We start from the raw sequence: 22602 nt of genomic DNA, 5'->3' as shown, positions 1-22602 counted from the left end.
GATATTCAAAATTATAAACCAGCAATGGATTCCACCCTAATCTGAACACTATTAAATACAGTGGGTTTATCTTCACATATCTTTTATCTTCATCGGTTTTATGTTATAAAATTATGCATACAGGTAGTCCTCGACTTATAACAGTTTGTTTAGTGACCGTTCAAAGTTACAAAGGCACTGAAAAAAGTGACTTATAACCATTTTTCACATGACTGTTGCAGCCTCCCCATGGTCACGTGATGAAAATTTATGATTATTGTGGCATCCAAGGGTCATGTGATCGACCTTCTAACAAAGTCAGTGGAGAAACCAGATTCACTTAACAGCCATGTCACTAACTTAACAATTGCAGTGATTCACTTACCAAATATGGCAAGAAAGGTTGTAAAATGGGGCATAATTTACTTAACAAACGCCTTACTTAGCAACAGAAATTTTGGGTTCGGTTGTGGTTGTAAGTCAAGGACTACCTGTATATTTATGTATAATCCAATATTAAAATTCTCTGGATAGTGCACTACATATTTATGTGTTTTTACTCCTTATCAAAAATAGAAATATAAACATTATAGGAAAGATTGAGCTTTATTTATCTTGAGTGCTTTTAAGATGCTTTTATCATGTCTCTATTGCAGGGATAGGCAACCTCGGCTCTTTTTATGACTCGTGGACTTCAACTCCCAGCATGGCTGGCTCAGGAATTCTGGGAGTTGAAGTCCACGAGTAATAAAAGAGCCAAGATTGCCTACCCCTGCTCTATTGTAATTGTAACATTCTTGTTAGATGTCTTATTAGAAAAGATACATTTTGTGTGTTTTAATGCTCTTATACTGACCATTGAATACATTGTTATACCTTATTTGTTCCCCACTCAAAAGTTATCTTTGGTCTTGTTCGATACATACAGTTGCCTGTTGTGGTTATTCCCGTTTTCACATATCTGTAATTGAATGAACTTTCACATGAATGAACATATATAGGATTGTACTCTTAGAATAGGCCCATACATTTCCATTTCGTTTAATTGATTTGTAATATGTAATAGTAGTAAAGTTGGAAGGGACCTTGGAGGTCATCTAGTCCAACCCTCTGCTCAGGCAGGAAACCCTACACCATTTCGGACAAATGGCTGTCCAGTCTCTTCTTAAAAACTTCCAGTGTTGGAGCATTTACTGCTTCTGGAGGCAGGCTGTTCCACTGATTAATTGTTCTCACTGTCAGGAAGTTTCTCCTTAGTTCTAGGTTGTTTCTCTCCTTGATTAGTTTCCACCCGTTGCTCCTTGTCCTGCCTTCTTGTCCTGCCTACAAACTTGATATAATGTCTGGTTATTCTATAAATTATGGTAAATCAGAATTAATTCTATTTGATGTCAATAACAATTTTGACAAGTTTAAGGGTTGGGGATTTGGATCTTGTTCTGCTTCCTTTGTCTACCCTAATATGAAGACTTGTACAAATTTTCTCACTGGGTAAATTTGAATTTGTGTTCAAAGGAAAAGAAAAAAAAGAAAGAAAATGGTCCAGATCCTCTTTTAACATTTTTTTTTTTTTGAGAAAGATAAGGATAATATGGTTTTTTTTTACTTTGAGGTAGATTTATATTATAAAAGACCTTACTGTTTTATTCTTTCTCATTATTTTATGCAGACTTTTATATAATGTCACATATATTTCACAGGGACATCTTTTTAAGGATTCCGTAGCATAAATTCAATTACATGATCAGAGAAGAGGACTTAATTTTTCACACCTTCAGGCCTGTCACTGGGTATTTATTTTAGTTTTGGTCACTGATTGGAACAAAAAAATTTGGAACTTAGTTCCTATGTGGAATCAGCTTGAAAATTACTTGACCCACTGAAATGCTGATATTCTTATTTATATGAGGATTATTATTAATGCCTGCACTTACTGGTCCCTTTTTTCATTGGAAAATATGGGACTGTATATACCCCTGGTATATACAATGTTGATTGTAAGTTTACATTATGGGATTATCTTAGTTTTGAAACAGCTGGTGCAGAGGCACCACTGAGTTAGTAATATGGAAACAAAATAATATGGAAAGCTAAACTTCTCAAATTACCTTTCCAAGAAAGTTTCCTGCCTCTGAGGTGAGACCTTCATATTGCCTGCTCCCATCATTGCTTTCAAGGAGGCACCTCACCTGGCATTTCCCCTTAAGGCCAGTGTATAAGAGAAATGAGATTCCCCAAACTTGGGCTGCTTTACTGGCAATTGAAACATTAATTTCTATAGCACCATTTCTTAACCCCATAATGTCAAGGGATGCAGCAAATGAAATCAGCCACTCTTTCAACTTTATGAGAGAGATCTCACCAGAGAGAAATAAAATTAAACCTTTAAAAAAAGATAAATGTAACAAGTCCTTTTATCTTTAAATAAGAAAATGCAAGCAGTAACTGTTAAGAGAAAGAACTAGAGCTGCCACAATAAAGCTTCTTAGTAAAATAAGAACAGTTTATATTTTTCATAACTAATTTAAATATAATTGACAGTAATAGGCTCCCCGCTAGCATAAAACTGAAGATCTGAATAGTGCATGTTTTAAAATATACTATAAAGCTTTTTTCATTTTTGATTCCTAGTGACTGCATGGTCAAGTCCTTGCAATTTTCTTGGGAAGATTTCAGAAGCGGTTTGCCCTTTCCTCTTTGCTAGGGCTGAGAGAGAGTGGCTGGCCTAAGTCCCACCCATTTGGCTTATGTCTAAGGCAGGACTAGAATTTATGATTTCCTTGTTTCTAATCTGATGCCTTAATGACTACACCATACTCAGTCATGCCATAAAGTATGCATGACCATATTGTAAAGGGATGCAGCAAATTTAAGATTAATAAAGAGGAAAGCTCATAAAATAGCTTGTACCATAACAGCTCTGTGCAAATTGCATGGAACAATTTTCCAGGACCTAACAGTAAAAGGAATTTGATGGAATCCACAAAATCTTAGTTGTTTGGGTATTAACTTCTGCTGGAACCCACACCCTGCATTACCACAGACCTGGGTTACATGAAAGCCATTGCAAACACAAAGATTTTTGGGGGAGAAACTTCATTTAAATGATATGTGTGGGAAGTGGTTATTTGGAGCCATCTCATGATGTGAACTTCTGATTTAATGTTGTTTAAACAAGGTTTTATTTACATTAAAATTCCTCTTAGGTTTTCATCCTGTAAAATGTGAGAGTTCTGTTAATAAATTTAATCTTACTTGTGGTTTGTATACATAGTTGAGGACTGCTAACTGCAGTTTGAAATGTTATCTAATAAATTTGATTTGAACTGCGCTTTAGTTGAATGAAATAGAATATACTAGGAACATACATAAATAATTGCTGAAGGATTCTCAGTTCTTTTACTACCTTTGAAAAATCCTGGGAAATAGGTGAAATCTTCACAACTACAGAAGAAGGGGAGGAAAATGCAGGAAACTCAGTCTTAAAATGTACTGATGAGTAAATGCTAATACAGATTTGTCAAAAATAAATAGTGCCATATTAAACTTTTTTAAAAAATGTATTTATGGATTATGGTAATTCTGTGGCATAATTTCTCCAGTGAAAGGTGAAGTCTGCATTATATTTTAGATAACAAGTTTATAATTGACTTTAATGGCTGGGTCAGCTTTTAGGTGGGTTTTAAGGTTAGCAGTAGCCTTTCTGCCGTATTAAGTGTGGGTTGCCTGATTGATTAATTTTAGAGTTAAAATTTCTTTAGGATTTCATGTAAAGCCACTTTGTCAAAATCAAATACGTTCAATGAGGTTTTTTCCTAAAAATACCAGGGCACTAGAGAAGGAGCAGCACCAGTTGCTTTGTTTAGTAATGGTTTATTGGTTTTTTTTTTAAAAAAAATGATAAATTGGTGTTTGGTAGCTTATTTTCTTGATTTTGACTCACTGGAGACTTCTGCACAGATGTTGGGAGAGAGCTTTAGTTTAATAGGTCTTATATTGGTGGACTTGTGACAAACCATTGTTTACTAAGCCTCAGTGGGCTGGGTTTCATAGATAATGCTATGCTTTGAATAATGTGTTATAAAACCACAGTGACTAGATTCAGATATAAACCAATGAAACCTCATTATATAACATAATATATGATTTATCTGCTTGGTCCTGATTTTACCAGGGGTGGGGTAACATTTCTTTTCCCCCAGATCTCAGGCTGTTCTTCAATATTTTTATCCTGAATATATGTAAGATGAACATGGCTCATCAGCATAGTATAATATATAAATAAGGCCTTATAAGAGTTCCTTTTGTTTTCATTTTGCGCTTGAGACAGCAAAGCCAGGGGAATGGCCAATACCTGGCAGGCCACTGTAGAATATTTTTGGCTTGGTAGATTGCAAATTATGTTGGCCTAGTTTTAATCAACACACATACTGTATTTATACTCATTTTGTACTCTACTAAAACCTTTGCTGTAACAGTTTTTGAAATTTGATGAGCCATTACAAGATAAAAAAAGTTTTTGGAAAACCTCAGTGCAATTTTTGCACAATTGTTTCAGTCTGCTTGCTGGATTGTATTGCTCCCCTGAATTATTGGAAGATTTCACTTTAACTGTATTGCTTAGATCAGTGGTTCTCAACCTTTTTAATGCCGCGACCCCCAATCGGTCGTAAGTTGAGGACTACTCAACCGGTCGTAAGTCGAGGACTACTCAACTGGTGCAGCACCGTTTGCAGAATGGGACTTTTGGCGGGCTCAGCAGGGCAGAGACAGCCTGGACAATTCCTATTGGCTTTTGAAAGCCAATAGAATTAGACTCTATTCAAGAGAGTCTATTCTATTGGCTTTCAAAAGCCAATAGAATAAAAGGGAGTAGCACAGCTAAGGAAAAGGGGGGGAAAATGGCGGACTGCGTTGTTTGGCGACCCCCGTGAAATGGTCGTTCGAGCCCAAATGGGGTCCCGACCCACAGGTTGAGAACCACTGGCTTAGATTAATTATGCTCCAGGCACATCAAATCCATATTCAGAGAACTATTTTCTCTATGGTTACTTTTAATAGTAGAAGTTGTATTTCAGGTGTATATTTCCTGGATTCTGAGGCCAGGAAATGAAGACTTGTTCAAATAACTGATTACCGTCTGAAAAGACTAGGATCTATTAAAACATAGGACAGTTTTATATGCCCAGGCCAGGCAACTTTTATCAGCAAAAAGAGTTTTTGAAAGATGGCCAGAAAGTAATACTGGATGAGTTGAAAATTCAGTAGGTGAGCCATTTATTCATGTTTAACATCTGGTGTTGAGATTTCAAAGTGCCGCATTGGATTACAGAGAATAGTTATACTGTTGCATTTTTACACAGTTTTTGCATTCTTTTCAACATGGTTTATGCAGCGAGATTGACTGATGAGTTTTGTCTTGCGGATCACTCCTACAGTGACATCAAAGCTGTGTTGTCTGAGGCATCACAGCCACGGCTCGTTGCTTTATGATAACAGTATGGTTGTTTGGATTGAAAGAAGTCCTTTACTTATAAAATATTTGGCAGTAGCCCAAACACTTAGTTTCATTTAGTTTTACTCGCTCTGGGCATTTTCTTTGGCTTTTAGCCTTTGTTGATTAATTAGTGAAAGTGAGAGAAGGATGTGCACTTGTCTCTTTGACTTTTTCCAGCATTAGGAATCCCTGGTGCTGATGTTGCTTAAAGAGTATGGAGCGGTAGATAAGCTAAAACAGCTAAGTATCTGAAAATTGTCCATAATCTCCAGCTATTCATCATATAGAACAAAGGTCCCCAACATTTTGGACACTGGGGACCGGTTACGTGGAGAGAGGTTTTTCCGCGGATCGGAAGGTGCGTGGTTTTGTGTGCTGCCTGCATCCCACGGATGGGGCTTTGCTTGTTTGTGTGGCCTGGTACCAGTCCATGGACCGGGGTTGGGGATCCCTGATATAGAACATTTAGGATAGCTCTAAAGCTCATTAAAACGAGTTCACTGTTTTAAGAAAAATAATAATAATAGCAAGGGCTGGTTCTTTCTATAGGTCTGACCATCACTCTGTAAGACATTGGTTTGACTAAACATTCCAATTTAAATCCACTATACCAGTGATTTATTTATTTATTTATGAGATTTATATACCGCTTTAAGTGCAAGCACTCTCTAAGCGGTGTACACCAGTAAGCACTGTGTGTGTGTGTGTGTGTGTGTGTGTGTGTGTGTGTGTGTATATGTGTGTGTGTGTGTGTTTTCTGAGGTTTTCGCGGGTGTTTGTATGTAGGTCTTTGGTTGTTCGGGTTTTCTCCCGCGTAAAATTGGAAGTGTCTTGGCGACACCACTTGTCCCACCACATACATCGGACAAACCAACAGAAGAATAAGTGCACGCATTGAAGAACATAAGAACTCAGTCAAAAAAGAGGAACCAACATCTTCCCTGGTCCAACACCTTAAAGCCACAGGACATGAAATTGACTTTAAAAATACCAGAACCATTGCCAAAAGTGAACATTTTAATAACAGAATAATCAGAGAAGCCATCGAGATAGAAAAACGCCCACACAGCATGAACAAGCGAGATGATACCTCCCGCCTACCAGCCATTTGGAAACCCGCCCTTATTGACAAACGACTCCCTAACACAAAAAATGATACCAGACCCACACTCACAAAAACCACACAGGATGTCACCACCACACATCCACGCAAAAAGCAAACCCAAAGCCACACCGATGATGAGGCACGACCACAAACCAGAAGCCAGACCAGAGCTGCATCATTAGCCACTTTAAAGCCCTCCAATCCATACATGAAGCAAACTGACACCCTCCATGAAAATGAGGCACGACCACAAACGCGAAGCCAAAAAATAGCAAGGCAGCCCAAAATCTTAAACCCCTCTGCAACTCAGACTAACCTGAGCACAACCAAACAGAACACTCCCCCAGCCAATCAGAGCACAGCCAACCCCCCAGCCAATCAGAGCACAGCCAAGCCCCTAACCAATCAGAACACACCTCCACCCAATCAGAACACAGCCAAGCTCCCACCCAATCAGTTCATACCCCCACTGGCAGTTAAAAGGAAGAAACAGCTAAGACCACACATTGCTGCTCGAAGCACGAAGCTGAAAACACCAGCCTGAAGATGACGAATGGGACTTCGTCGAAACGTCGCCAAGACACTTCCAATTTTACGCGGGAGAAAACCCGAACAACCAAAGACCTACATATATATATATATATATATATATATATATATATATATATTAACAACCAAAGACATATATATATATATATATATATATATATATATATATATATATATATATATATTTACATTGCCCCCAACAATCTGGTGAACCTTTTAGAGACCAAGTGCCCAAACTGCAACCCAAAACCCACTTATTTATTGCAAAGTGCCAGGGCTGCATCAGCATTGTGGTGCCCTTGGGGGGGGCAGGGATACACCTCTGAGTGCCGCCTCTGGCATGCAAAAACCGGGGGTGCAAAAATGGACCACCATGCTGCAAGGTGCAAAAACGGCTGCCGCTGCACCACAGGATGCAGATACAAGGCGCTGCACCACACCAGAATGGGGCAGGGCTAGAGAGTATCACACAGGCACTAGCCCTGCCCCATTTGCAGTATGTGCGTGCTCGTGACCCCATGTGCGCATGGACGCATGTAAAATGCTAGTCGGCGCTTCGCCTCCTTTGTGCTAGGTGGGGTTCCTGCTCCAGGTGGCGGTGGCAGCCTGATGGACCTGCTGTTGGTGGTGGTGGTGCACGTGCCAACAGAGAGGGCTCTGAGCCATAAGTTTGCCACTACTGCACTATGCTCTGTTTTTTTAATGGCTAAATGAATTACACTATATCACTAAAATAAATAATAGAGTGTGATTCAGGATTTTATTTATGCAATTATTTGATTTATACAATTGCCCAACTCAAAATTCCTGACTTTTATTCCCATTTAATTCTTGCTGCTGCTTTGTATCACCCTCTTCCCACATTCACTCAGTATTTCATAACTCCAAACAACATGCAGTCTATACTACTATTATTCCATTCCCAACTGTCACAGTCTTTCCTAAAATACATGGAAGATACTTCTAAACACATGAAGTTTGCCAGGACATCATCCCTTTTCATATGTGACTGTATAATCAATCATACTTGCCAGACTTTATTTTTTTTAAGGAATTGCTTTGTCATGAATGGTTAGTTCATAACGTTCTCTCAGTGATAACAGCAACTTTTCTGCCAAGACATTTTAAAAATGCAATAATCAAGATTTAAGATAAGGCAGCAATCCAAAGAAACAAGATGCACGTATGGCTGAAATTCTTTTGGTAGTTGCACACATAGAAACTACGTTTTCAGTTTTTTTCTTTCAGCATTTATTTAGGAGATTGTTTCTTTAAATATGGTCCTAGGACACTGCAGATCTCCCAAGGCTTTCTCAATGCTCCTCAAAATCAAAATTATTTGGCAACCTATGTTGAGAAATAATGCAATATTAAAACTCTATCAAAACAATAGTGAGAAATGATAGCAGCAGCCAATGCATTGATTTTAATTTATAATATGAAAAATATAACCCATAAGCTTTTGGGGGGGTTCTCCATAATTTGTTTATGGTAGAAAGTAGTCCTGAGAGAAAAATGTTTAAGAAACACTGATTTAGAATATCATTATTCCAAGTTCACAGAAGAAGAAGCTTATATGGTCAAAAACTCTTCAATAATTTATTCTAGGATAATGAGGAATAAACATATATTTAAAATCTGCTATGGGTTCCTAAGGGATGGATAAACACATCTTAAATTAAAATATAATAAAGAAAAAAAATAGAACTAATGAGCATTTGATAGCAGCACAGATGTGGATACCATTTTCAAAGACAATAACAGAAATGGTATAAGTGAAATATCTTCCTTCCTCAGATTTTTAAGAAAAGAAAAAGAAAAAAAACACCCTCATTTCTGTTGGATATATGATCCTCTTACAGTGATACAATATATGCCACAGTCTCTTAATTTATCCAGCAGCATCAGCAAGCAGCAGTCTCATTCATATATTGGATCCAATCCATACATTGGCCTGCATCATTGTCCCTTAGCAGAATATTCTGACATGACGTGCTATACTATGTTGGGTAAAACATATATTAGGTAATTTGCATTTTTTTCTGGCATTAGAATGAGGGTAGAACAAATATTTTGACTCTTTGTGCTCTAATTTTTTTAAGACCCAGTTTGGTATAATATAGATCGGGGTCCCCAACCCCTGGTCCGTGGACCAGCAGCGGGCTGCAGCATGCCAGCAACCAGTCCGCACAAACAAGCAAAGCCCCATCCATGGGATGCAGGCAGCACACAAAACCACACACTCTCTGGTCTGTGGAAAAACCTTTCTCCACGGAACTTGTCCCTGGTGCCCAAAAGGCTGGGGACCTCTGGGAAAGATAGTCTTCAACTTACGACTACAGTTGAGACCAGAATTTCAGTTGCTAACCGATGCAGCTGTCAAGCAAGTCATCACTTGATAGGACCCAATTTTACAACCATTTTTACCACAGTCATTAAGTGTATCACCACAATCATCAAGTAAATGCCAATTGACTTTGCCTGTCAGAAGCCAACTGGGAAGGTCATAAATCACAATTAGATGACCATAAGATGCTACAACTCTCATAAATGTGAGTTAGTTGCCAAGTGCCCAGATTGCAATCACATGACTGTGGGAGCGGTGTCATGGACATAACTTTGAGGACAGCTTGCAAGTAACTTTCATTGACATTGTAAATTCAAACTGTCATTAAATGAATAATTGTAAGCTGAGGACTACCTATACTTAAGACATCAGGGTAGAAACCAGGACACTGGTGCAATGTGCAGACACGCAGGAGGGAAGGAGTCTTTTCCGAAGAGCTAAAAGACAAATCAACCTGGAATGCTTGATATGTAGGAAGAGGCCCAATGTGGACCCACCCTAACCCTTTCAATCTAATAGTTAATGCAGGTTACCCTTTCGTCTGGCAAGATTCCTGTCTATGGGCAAGCAGCAATAAAGAAATTCATCCGAGTAAATCACCTTGTCATTTTTGGTTTCTCTAGTCTGACGGACACTATAAGTTTTAGTCTTACTTTAGACACAGGCTAACTCAGGGGTAGGCAACTTTGGCTCTTTTATGACTCGTGGACTTCAGCTCCCAGAATTCCTGAGCCAGCCTTGCTGAGGGGAAAGAGAGAGGTTTCCAAGCTGAGCCATGCTGGCTCAGGAATTCTGGGAGTTGAAGTCCACGAGTCATAAAAGAGCCAAGGTTGCCTACCCCTGAGCTAGCTGAATGACCTTAGGCTAGTCACTCTCTCCCAGCTTTAGGCAGAAGGAATGTCTCCAGGCAGTCACCAGGAGTCAAAATAGATTTGAAGGCACACTTTTCCTTTTTTTTAAATTTTTCCAATTTAAACTATTATAACTTGGGTTCATTGAAACAAAATATTAGAATTGTGTATGAGTTAATGGCTGAAATGTTATTTCTGTGGAATATTATGGACAATAGTATTGTGAATGAAGGAAAATATACCCAGTGTTTTACAAGCATAATATTTTATAGAGGAAACACCACAAAGAGCATGGTTTAAGCTAATAGTTGCCAAAAGCCACTTATTTTTGTTTGAATTTAAGTGTAATTTTCTGGCTGAGGAGGCTAGACAATTTTGATGTATCAAATTCAATAAAATTTAGTTCTCACGAGGCTACAAAACTACAAAACAATACCAGTTGCTTACTCAAATATGGCTCTTGGAACTATTTTGTTTTTTTCAAATGACCCAACAATCAGGCAAAATTCTCCTTGGTATTTCTTTTCTTTCAGTCTTGCAGCTCAGTTTTATTAAATTGCTGTCTTTGTGTACACGGAGTCCATTTGAGCAGCTAATAGTTTTTAGGTAGGCTGGCTAGTATTAAGACTTCTGGGAAATAATTTCCATTTGTTTGGAAGGCATATAAGTACTGAATAAGTCACAAACTGAGCCAAATGTTACATTAGAAAGATCAATCACTTAGGATTTTAAAATATCATGTAAGAGGAAGAGGGACTTTCTACTACTATACCTGTTTATACTTACATCTCAACATTTAGCATGTGGACAATATACAGACCTTCCAGATCCTAGCCACTATGGAATCAAGGTCAGCTGCAGTTGTTAGGTATTCTAGTATTCCAATTTGGAAGGCGTGATCTGCATATGTTTTTTAAAAAAATTGCATTTGCATTTGAAATGGTTGACAAATATGCTTTGTCATATGCATTAGATGTTTAAAACGTACAATTCTCCTTTCATCTTTTGTTCTTTTGGGAGGGGATGATATATTTCACAGGTTGGGGGAGGCAAAGTATAAACGGAGAGCTTAGTTATGTTTTTCCAACAATTCCTGCTTCTTGATGTCATACTTATGGTGGCATAGAAAGCCTTTTGGGATAACAATGCAGTTCTGTTATAGCCAAACTCCTCAGGAGAAAAATGAAATGTAAAAAGAAAAGCAGGAGGCTAAAAGGGGGATCGGGGCCTTCTGCCCTGCCCATGAGGGTCCCAATCAGTTGAGTATCCACAAGTCTTTCCCAGAGAAAATCAAAGGAAATAGCGATATGTAATTTATCTGAGCAACTACTTTAACCCTCGGTCAAGCAGCAAAACAGGATATTTAATGAATCTCTATTGGGCTGGATTCTCAGATGCAGCTGGTGAATTACAATGACGTGCTAGAACTGAAGTCATGCATTCAGCAAATCTGCTTGCATGGAGGAAAATAGGTGGTCAGAAATACTAAGTCCTTCTTCTTCTTCTTTACTTCCTCTTATAAAATGGCCATTAGTGTTTTGGCCCTTTCATTACATTTGCTTTCCTCCTCTTTTTTATTATTATCACTGCATTTACATGAGGAATCTACTACATCCTGTCTCAGATTAGCCTGTTTCAGGTTGAAATGATCAGATTTCTCACTCGTTGTTTCTCCCGGCAGGATGTTTCTCCTCGTGGGTGCTCCAAAGGCCAACACTACTCAGCCTGGGATTGTAGAAGGAGGCCAGGTGCTCAAGTGTAACTGGAATTCTAATCAAAAGTGTCAGCCCATCATATTTGATGCTAGAGGTACTGTTTAATCTTTTAAGATACGTTTTTATCCATTGAGATCTGAATGAATTGCAGAGATGAAAGCAGTCTTCCACTCGTTAAATATTTGGTGCTGATGAGGAATACTTTAAACAAGTATTGCTTGCTATGACCATTTTATGGCATTGACATCAAATAATGCCATCTTTGCAGGCTAGAGGATTTTATGGTATGAATTAAGTTAGATTTGTATGATAGGCACCTAAGTGACTGTGGACTGCAGAAGGCCATGACTTTGTTGGGTGGCATTTAAACCTGACCTGACCTGACTATTCTTGCATTCCTCTGATCTAGGGTGCTTTCTGGCAGTCATTAAAGAATCCTATAATCCCAGGAGATAGAATTACTCTTAGAAGAAATAAAGGGAATTTGTGTTATGCAAAGGAACAAGTTTAGGCCCGTGATGAAAGATTATACCGTATATGAGCCAAGTTAAAACAAATCTCCAAACCCAACTACTTATTATAGCCCGTATGAACTGATGTTGCCTGTCTGCTTGGGCTGAAGTTTCTGACAATAAATATATAACATGTATAAGCAATGTTTACTAATTGTGCATTGAATATTTAAAGACATGTATAAGATATTCACATTTTAGATGCCTGTGTGGGAAATACTAGCATAACTCAGTGCATTTAATTTCCACTATCCCTTCCAACTATTATTATTATTATTATTATTATTATTATTATTATTATTATTATTATTATTGATAGATTGTCCTTTCATTTGCATTAGTTTTCATGTGGTTTACAAAAATTAAATATAGACATTCAGGATAAAAGGAAAGAGTAATAGAAAACAGATGTAAGATGAAATAACCATGCTTACAATGTCCAAGAGAAGGAGGAAAGGGATTTAGCCTAATTTAGAAACCAAGGATACTTGTACTAGGTGTTACCCCCGAATGTTCAAATCCTATAGTTGGAAGGACCAGTTATGTCATCATGTCCAACACTTTGTTCAGGGCAGCAATCAGGCATCCTTAAAAAAAGGCTGTCTAGCTTTTATTTAAGTCAATTTAAAGTGACGAGTGATTGGTTCTGCTCTTCTTACTGTTAGGAAGATTTATCCATCAGTCAATCAGAATCTAACTTCCTGAAATTGTTCCATAGCACATATATAATAAAATCCCCAAATTCTCTTCCTCCCTATCTCAGTCAGTTTTCAAGTCTCTCACTGCTTAGAAATGGGTATGAGTAGAGGAAGACTCATATAGTATTTTAAAAAATAACAGCCATGAAATTCTATATTTTCAGGCTACATCCTGTCCAGGAAAAGTACACGGATGTTTCTTCTCTCCTTAAAGAATCTTAAGCCAGACTTTCCTCACCTACCCTCCCTACAAATCAAGATCTGTTTTTACTTGTTTTTGTTCAAAGGATTGCTGTTTTGGATACAGTGTTTTTCAAGCTTTCCAACCAAAATATTTGCAATTGGGAATGGAAGAATTCCTCACCCCTAGTTACTGAGTCAGAAAGATTAATGTTTTTAATACTCAAATCCATCATGAGTAGAAAAGGGGAGGGTGAGAATGTATTTTTCCTCCATTTCTAGTGCTGATGTTGCTTACTAGAAAACGAACAGGGCAAATTTGGAGCAAAATGTCCTGCTGCAAATGGTTACGAACTAATAGCATCTTTGAGAAGGGATCAAAATCTGCAAAAAAGTGGGTGTGATATCATGATCAAAGCTGTGTTCTTTTTGTATGTACAGCAATACTGCCACACCCTCTCTCTTGCAGATTGGGCATTTCAAAGATGGGAATAACAGCTGCTTGATTCTGAGAAATGACTTTATCCCATTTCCATTCTTGTTGGCCATCCCAAGAAAAATCAGGCTTGCTGAAAAAGGCTTGTTTTGCCACTCAAATTCAATATCATAATCTTGGATGCTAGGTAGCCACAAATGGAGTGTTGGAAAGTAGTTGTGGCCTGCGTGACATCTTCCCCTATTTATCCTGTGTGGTATAAATGCAATTTATGTCCTTGACACCTCCAGTGATGGACTTGTTTGTGCTGCTGAAACCCAACTCTTAGCTCATTTTAAGCCAGCATGTGGAATGGCCTTTATAGATCATGTGAGGATGATTAGTAGGATTTTTTTTATGTAGACAGCCCTTTGTCTGATTTCATTTTGCTTTAAGATGTTGTGACATGATGCAGGTATTCTTAGTTGTTGGCTGAATTTACTCTGGCTTGCTTAGCTAATGTGTCTAATCTGAGGACCTAGGCTATTTTTAAGCAGGTTTGCTGGTTAGAGTATTTTAAAGTTTTATGTTGCAGCTTTATTGATTTTCTGTGGGCCTGTATTTCTGTTCTCATATACCAGCACCTGGTATCTTTTAAGTAAGAATAGTATGTTGTTAAAAGGAATTAAAAACTCTCCTTATTTTAATATCCCTCCCTTAGGTTTTTGGATTGTTCCTTTTCTACTTCAGGTCTATAAGTCTAATGCTGGGTCTCTGGCTGAAGCAGTTCATGCCAGCCTCCTCCACACTCTGGAGAACATGCATTTATTTTTGAACACAGGCTCTCATCTCATGACATAGAAAGAGGTCCAACAGGCTTTTCATCCAGTCTCATCTTATGGAGTTGTTAGACAGTGAGTAATATCCGTGCATTAGTCAAGTTGTAGCTTGTTTTATATGTGAATGGGAAGAGATTGTTTAGGACTAGGAGTGACATGATAACAGTATTCCAATATCTAAGGGGCTGCCACAAAGAAGAGAGGGTCAACCTATTTTCCAAAGTACCTGAATGCAGTACAAGAACCAATAGATGGAAAATAATCAAGGAGAGAAGCAACCTAGATCTAAGGAGAAATTTCCTAACAGTTAGAACAATTAATCAGTGGAACCACCTGCCTCCAGAAATTATAGGTGCTCCAACACTGCAGGTTTTTAAGAAGAAATTGGACAACCATTTGTCTGAAATGGAATAGGGTTTCCTGCTTGATCAGGGGGGTGGACTAGAAGACCTCCAAGGTCCCTTCCAATTCTATTATTCTGTTCTATTCTCTTATACATTCTATGGAGAGCAGTAAAAGTGGCTTTCAGCAGTCTTAGGTGGCTAACTCTTCCTTGCCTCCTAAAGACATAGAAATTCAGAATTCATTGGGGGCATCCAATTTGGAACTAGTACATACGTTCCTAACCGAGTGCACCTCCAAATGGTGCCATCACCATATTTTGGGAACCAAATGGTTACTTTTGGAAATATTTTTGTTTTGTTTTGCCACTTTTACCAAAAATCCTGGCTGATAAGAGATATTTTAAACTTTTTCAAGGTGAAGTATCTATTTTACCCATTAATATCTACCTTCCCCTAACCTGGATGATCCTAGATACTGTTGGCATTGACTCAATGACATCACCACATCATCAGAAGTATTCCCAGAGCCAGGAAAAAGAAAATTAAAGTAAATTTTCTTCATTATTTCTTTTAAAAGTCAAATAAATAAGTATCCCTGATTTAGAATATGTTTTAACATTTCCATAGTCATTTTTTTTTCAAATAAATGTTTCAGGTGAAATTTTGTCCTTTATGTTCATAGCAATGTATTATTTGGGTTAAATTAAAAAATGCCTTATTCCTTCTATTATTTTCCAAAATGAATATGCAGAAATACAGAATGGATTCCCCCTTACCTTCCTCTTTAAATTGCATAACATAAAGCTATGTCACCTGGCATATAAATGTAACATCCACTCCCTTCCAAAAAAAGAATTGGTTAAGTTCACATGTTGCCCTAAGCTATAATATAGTTGGCTGGTCTGGGGGATTATATACCAGGGCCAGTTTAAAGAAATTGCAGGGCGCAGTGCTAAACCAATTTCAAGGACTTATCTGATACACATACTCCTAGATCAGTGGTTCTCAACCTTTTTAATGCCGCGACCCCCAACCGGTCGTAAGTCGAGGACTGCTCAACCGGTCGTAAGTCGAGGACTACTCAACTGGTGCAGCACCGTTTGCAGAATGGGACTTTTGGCGGGCTCAGCAGGGCAGAGACAGCCTGGATTATTCCTATTGGCTTTTGAAAGCCAATAGAATTAGACTCTATTCAAGAGAGTCTATTCTATTGGCTTTCAAAAGCCAATAGAATAAAAGGGAGTAGCACAGCTAAGGAAAAGGGGAAAAAAATGGCGGACTGCGTTGTTTGGCAACACCCGTGAAATGGTCGTTCGACCCCAAATGGGGTCCCGACCCACAGGTGAGAACCACTGTCCTAGATTAACACTGCAGAATATATTCATGCTATGATTGTACTAGCACTTAGACATATATACCACTCCTTAGTGCTTCACAGGACTCTCTAAACGGTTTACAGAGTCAGCTTATTACCCCAACAACCTGGGTCCTCACTTTACTGACCTCAGAAGGATGGAAAGCTGAGTCAACCTTGAGCCCATCAGGATCAAACTCCCGGCAGTGGGCAGAGTTAGTCTGCAACACTGCATTCTAACCATGGCGCCACCAAGGTATTGTATATTGTGTATATAAAACGGAATACTGAGATAACTTAGCTAAAAAGTACATAGAGAAAGGATCAAAATCTAAATATAGATTACTTTTTATTTTTTTTAAAAAAAATCAAATTATGCTTTTTTTTAAAGAGAGACAGACATTTCCCTTGGCAGAAAGAGAGAGAGAGAGAAACTATTATTGTTTTAAATACTATTTTCTTTGCTTTCTATCCTCCACACTTCTACAAAACAGCTGTAACTGTTCCTGTATTTCAGTCATATGGTTCACTCTGTCTGAGTTGTCCTCACTGCAGTCTAAGGCTGGCTATGGTGACCAGATGTTCAGAGTTATGTCTGATAATCTGAAGCTCTTATGCTTTTCAACCACCAACATTAGTGCCCTGCTCTTCCTTTCTTGCCTACTTGTTTTTGTGCATTCGGGCAGTGCAGGGAAGGAGTTAGGAGCATATCCAGGAACATTGGCACAAGCATTGGCGGCAGTCTCCTGTCTGTGACAGGAGATGTAAAGAGTGGTGGGAGAGTCCCTTCTTAGAAGACCACACATTTCTGGGACCCAATGAAGATGCATACCTGTAATCCCCTTAACCCTAGTATGAACCCAATTTTTGTAATTCATACAATTGTTTATTTACCCCTGTTTATTTCTTAGTACCCTGTTTATTTCTTAGAACCATAGTGTCAGAAGAGCTGTTTAGGCTGTTGCGTAAAAGTTCTTAATGCTGTGCCCAGTCCCCTAAAACAGAGGTCCCCAACCTTTGGGCCATCAGGGACTAGTTCCGTGGAGAAAGGTTTTTTCACAGACCAGAGAGTGTGTGGTTTTGTGTGCTGCCTGCATCCCACAGATGGGGCTTTGCTTGTTCATGCAGCCCAGTTGCTGACATGCCGCTGCCTGGTACCGGTCCACAGACTGGGAGCCCGTGCCTTAAAACTATGACTAAGTACACTGTGGCTGAATGTATTGTTTGAATCCTGTCATTCAGTGGACAGAGGTTGAGTAGATCCCCGTGTAATGTAAATCCTCCCCCCCCCTTTTTTTGAATACCTTGGCTGGATGTATTCAGGACAAGCAACTCTACTGCTCAAATTCCCATTTAACGTGTGTAAATCAGCGTTTAAAATAAGGGTTTCCTTTATGCGGCAACACAGCTCAGTTCTCATTGAACTGTTGAGAGCACTGTTGATCACAGCGACAGACTGAGCTGACAATAGACAGCTTTGTGGGGGGGGCAGGGGGGATGACGCAGGCAGGTAGGCAGGCAGGCAGGCATAGATATTTCTGTAACCCATTTAGTGGGTGGCAATTTTTAAAGGGGCACCATCTTTTCAACTTTCTCCATCTCAGGAATTGTGCTGATGCTTTTAAGAAGTCATGCAGAAAATGTGTGGCAGAGGGCTGGGGAAGGGGAAATTGGTGAAGAGTTGCTTCCCCTGCCCCCATCATGAAGACTGACAGAAATGTGGTTGAACTAATGCAGAGTGGGTGGTTTAATTTGGTTTAGTACTGTTTTGGGAGCAGAGGGAAAAGATAGTCACAGGAACTATTTTTTTATAGTTCATCATAAAAATGTTTTCCCACCAACATGAGCCTCACATCACGTTCTTGTGGGGATAATCAGCAAATTAAAATAGAAAATATGATGATTCAGAGAAGACATTTATAGCATAAAAACTGCAAAAGGCTTAAAAGTCTTATTTTTTTTAATATGACTGATATGTTTATTGCTTTTAAACTTTTTTTTTTTTTTGCTATACGCTGCTCAGGGTCACTTCTTGTGAAATGGGTAAATTTGATAAATAAGTAAAAAGAGTACACTGGTTTGGATAATTTTGCTAAAATACTGTTAGGAACAGCTGATTCAGCTGAAAAATCTTCCTCTGTTGATATATCTATTTATTTGTGGCTTTCCCCAAAGCTCTTGCTGAAATAGACAAGCTTTTTCAAGATTGTATATTCACTCTAGAGAAGAATTCTCAATTATGCTCTCCATAGCTTGAAAGTTGATACCACTCAAAAAGCAGTATAGTGTGTAAATCTCTGAAAGCCTTGAGGGATCAGAATTTAACTAATAGAAAGAGGACAGCATGGCAAAATTCAAAAACAGCTTAGCTCCACGCTCACTTTTTTTAAGTTAAGAAGAATTGGGGCAGTCAGAAAAAGTTTTAAGGTTCCCCCCCCCCCATGCACCTTGCATGCTTATAAAAATGAAACATTTTCATTGGAAATAAATAATAAAATCCTACCGTTTTTTTTTTAACCATCATTTTTAACAGAAAGATGAACTTGCTTTATTATGTATAATTCCTGAAGTCTGAGTTTTCCTTTTGAGACAGCTGCTTGCAAATGGGTGGGTGCAGCTTGCCAGGTGTGAGCCATAAGATTTGCATGGGTAAAATTGGAGCCCTGTCAGACTACGCTGAGAACTTTTGTCTCTGCTTTGCTTAGACAAACGGGCAGCCGGCTTGTCCAGGCAGAATAGAAACAAGTTTCTGGTGTTTATGTGCCTACAGCTCCAAATTTGCAACCTTTTCATGTTTGCTGATGCCAACTTGGAGGTTGCAGTCTATCTGAGAACTCTTCATGCAATCATATGCATGGTTTTTCAGAAACACTCCGTTCTATGTTCAATACTGCTGTCTGGTATGTTCTGTTAATATTCCATTAAAAAAAAAAGCTTAAAAAAGAGTTAGTGTTAAGATCAGAGTTGCTTGACATTTGAGAAGCAATTTATAGCGAAAGACATACATCTAAAATGTATACAGGGATAAACTTTTTTTCTAAAAGTCTCAAGTTGTCAGGTGCAAGAAATCAGGAACCATAATAAGAGTTCACAAGTACTGCAAGTTTATTTCATGCTACCTATAGGCAAGAATCTGAATTACAAACAGTCAAGTCAGATTGGCACCAGATAAGAGTCAATGGACTTCAACGGGGATTGGATTTAGGACTCTTATGGGAGTGTAGAGGTTCCAAACTGATGATGCATATGACCCCACCCTCAAGCTCAGCCTGGTAACCACTTATACAAATATTTTGAAAGTTCTATTAAAACTTAATATCTAAAGTTGACTTCAATTTTCAGGATGTCTTAGACAAATTTTCTCCCCCAAATCAGTATAGTCAATTAAAGATTGATTAAAATGGTAAATTGATAAATTTGAAATATTGGTTCCTTTTTTCAAATTGTTTTTGGAATTGTTTGTATGGGATGTTGGCAAGAATGCATCTTTTGTCTTAATCTGGCTAGATTTATTTATCCCATGTTCTGTTAAGATGTGTAAAGAATGTTCTATTAAGATGTTCTACTGTCATCCTTCCATTATATTCCCAAAGCAGAAATAAATACTATTTACAAAAGATATAAAAGGTTGGAAGTATATTGGGGAGCAGTTTATATCTCAGTGTTGTCTAGAGCTTTGGGAGGACTTCCAATCTTGTGATGATGCTATCAGAAAACACAAAGCTGATTTAGGGGAAGGGGCACTTGTCTAGCTGTGTTTTGTTTGAAGAAAGGGTAGAGGAACAGAAGCCTAGCTGAATTTTAACATCTGAGGAATTTAAATAAATTTTTGCCCAGCCTTAAACTGAAAGGTCAAGTCATTCTTTTAAAACAAAAGCATCAACATCTCAGGAAGGTAAAAATAATTAAAGAGAGCATTGCAAGTATAACTTATTTAAAAGTAATTTTATGCAGTCTCTGTGATTTTAGTTTCTACACCCTAATTGGCACTAGCTTAAAAGTGGCTACTTTATAAGATATGGTTCACTAGATGCTACATTTATCTTGTGAAGTAAGCAGATGCTGTGTTCTGCTTACATATTTCAATAATGATTGAAAGCAATCCTTGCCAAAATTGGATGTGTATAGGTAGCACGCCAAGGAAAATAATTGATCTTGTCCAATAAAAGCTGTTTTTTTTTTCAATGTATCTTTCCTTCAATTTTTTATCTTCTCTGCATGCTGAAGCCAACACTGATATTCTTGCTAAGAGACAATGATGTCATAAAAAGAAAATGGTTATGAGTGTCTCTCATTGACTTGCAGTAACACAGTAATATTTACTATTCTTTAGTAAAGTACTTTTTTTTTTGTTTTGGTTCAGCTTGCCCAAACATAAAGTGATGAATTTTTTATTTTATTTTATATTGATTAAAATATTACAATCCGGCCCTAATTGAATCCAAAATTTATCAGACAAACTCGTTAAGACATAATGGTTATCTTTCTTTCATTTCCACTATAATGTATGATATTTGATACTGTTTTATTGTTTGATTAGTGCACACATTATATACATTATTGCCTAGGATTATTTTAATGGCTTAATGGGGTCATTATTATATGTGGCGAAGTTCCTGAAATGTCAGTAACTGTACCTTGCCCACTGTCCACTTTATTAAATCAGAAGCTTTCTATTTTTCAGTGAAGGCTAATTCATATTCGGTGTTCAGCTTATGCTGGAAAAAAGTTTGTGTCACGTGATATCACCACCCCAAATTGTTGAGAAATAAATTATGAAAAATGTAAATCTAGTACCTTACCTGTATATAATTATTATTATGGTTGATCGCAGGAGCCAACCAGATGTTTAGACTGTATTTGACATTTTTATTCAGTATCACTATCAAGGACCTGAGATAGGCAGATATTATTGTTTGATGGTATAAAAGGTATTGTCACAGGATATATAATTTGTTCAAAGTGAAGCTGCTTTTTGCAATGGATTGTGTTTTTGTCAATGCTGACGGTGTTCAAGCAGTGCTGCAGGCATTTTGGCATTACACCCAAAGCACCTACGGTATTATCATCCTTGTTTCCTTTTGTCACAATACTTCTATTTGCAGATTTGTATTTTGTCGTTTACTCCACTTCTTCCTTTTGTAATCTGCTGTCTCCAGGTACTGCAAAATCTATTATCCAGATTTTTCTTCTCTTTTTTTAATCAACATTAAGTGTAGTATGTTATATGCTTGTCTGTTTGAATTCTAAAGTTCTGAAGTATTTTAGTTTTGTCATTTTCTGTTACTTTGTCTATTTTGAGATACCACCAGTTCTTGCTTGCAGGCAAATGGAGGTTTTTCAGAACATCCAGTGTACTTTTGTTGCTACTTTTTCATGCTGTTGTTTGTAATTAGTCTGTATAATCTTGTGGCAACTAGCTAGGTTGACAACTCCTTCTTCAGTTTCTTTGCAGAGATGACATTTGCTGCCTTGTCAATTCTGGCTTTATATGTATTTGTTCTTAAGGCTGGGTCTTATGCAATCAGAATTAGCTCCTCTGCCTCTTTCTTTAATTTTCTTGCTCTTAAGGTTTGCCCAGTCTTGAAATTACCTGCTTTGCCTGTCAGTTTTTTTATGTACTGGCCATGTAACATTTTGCTGTGCCATGTCTCTTTTCTATTCTTTATTTGGTCTTTCTTGTAGGCCAATTTGGTATTTCTGGCATTCAGTAAGCCTTCATAATGAACTAATTTCAATGCATATTCTTCACTGTCCATCAAATATCCTTCCAATTCCTTTTTTTTTTTTTCTAATTCAACTGTCTGGTGTATTTACAATATTCCACACCCAGTTATTTTCCTTGGTAAGTAGAGTCTATCAACATTGCTTGTTGGATGAAGGGCATAATTCATTGCCATTAATTTTCTGATCTTCCTATCCATGGCTTTTAGTCCTGCTTGAGTCCAGTCTACTATTCCAGCTGTAAACTAATGAATGGAGTTCCGCAGATGTTAACTGCCCCTAGATGATATTTGCTCCACTGAGTTTGGACGTTAAGATCTTCTTCATTCTCATGATGTGTTCACTTCTAACCTACCTCTTGACTTGTGTTTGATGCTGTCAGCTTGAAGGATGCCCAGGTATTTGTAGTTGCAGACTTCATCTGATGCTATTTCTAAAGGCATCTTGATTCCTTCAGTTTTCAATGTTTTCCCCTGTTGATTAGTGAGGGTGC

At 37.9% G+C, this 22602-nt stretch overlaps 1 protein-coding gene across 2 annotated transcripts in view; it reads left to right on the top strand.

Moving 5' to 3' along the window:
* The window catches only part of ITGAV (integrin subunit alpha V), a 78031-nt gene that overhangs the window by 4612 nt on the left and 50817 nt on the right, over nucleotides 1–22602 (top strand). For both annotated transcript variants that reach the window (XM_039349969.1, XM_039349968.1), the window contains exon 2: nucleotides 12010–12137. In XM_039349969.1, coding sequence (XP_039205903.1) covers nucleotides 12011–12137 — 127 coding nt within the window. In that variant the 5' untranslated portion in view covers nucleotide 12010. The remainder of the gene's footprint in view (nucleotides 1–12009; nucleotides 12138–22602) is intronic.

The sequence above is a fragment of the Crotalus tigris genome, unplaced genomic scaffold (genome assembly GCF_016545835.1).
Source record: "Crotalus tigris isolate CLP2741 ecotype Arizona unplaced genomic scaffold, ASM1654583v1 scf7180000018304.516572, whole genome shotgun sequence".
Taxonomy (NCBI): Eukaryota; Metazoa; Chordata; class Lepidosauria; order Squamata; family Viperidae; genus Crotalus; species Crotalus tigris.
Note: the sequence above shows the minus strand (reverse complement) of the source record. Positions and strands in the feature narration are given on the sequence as shown.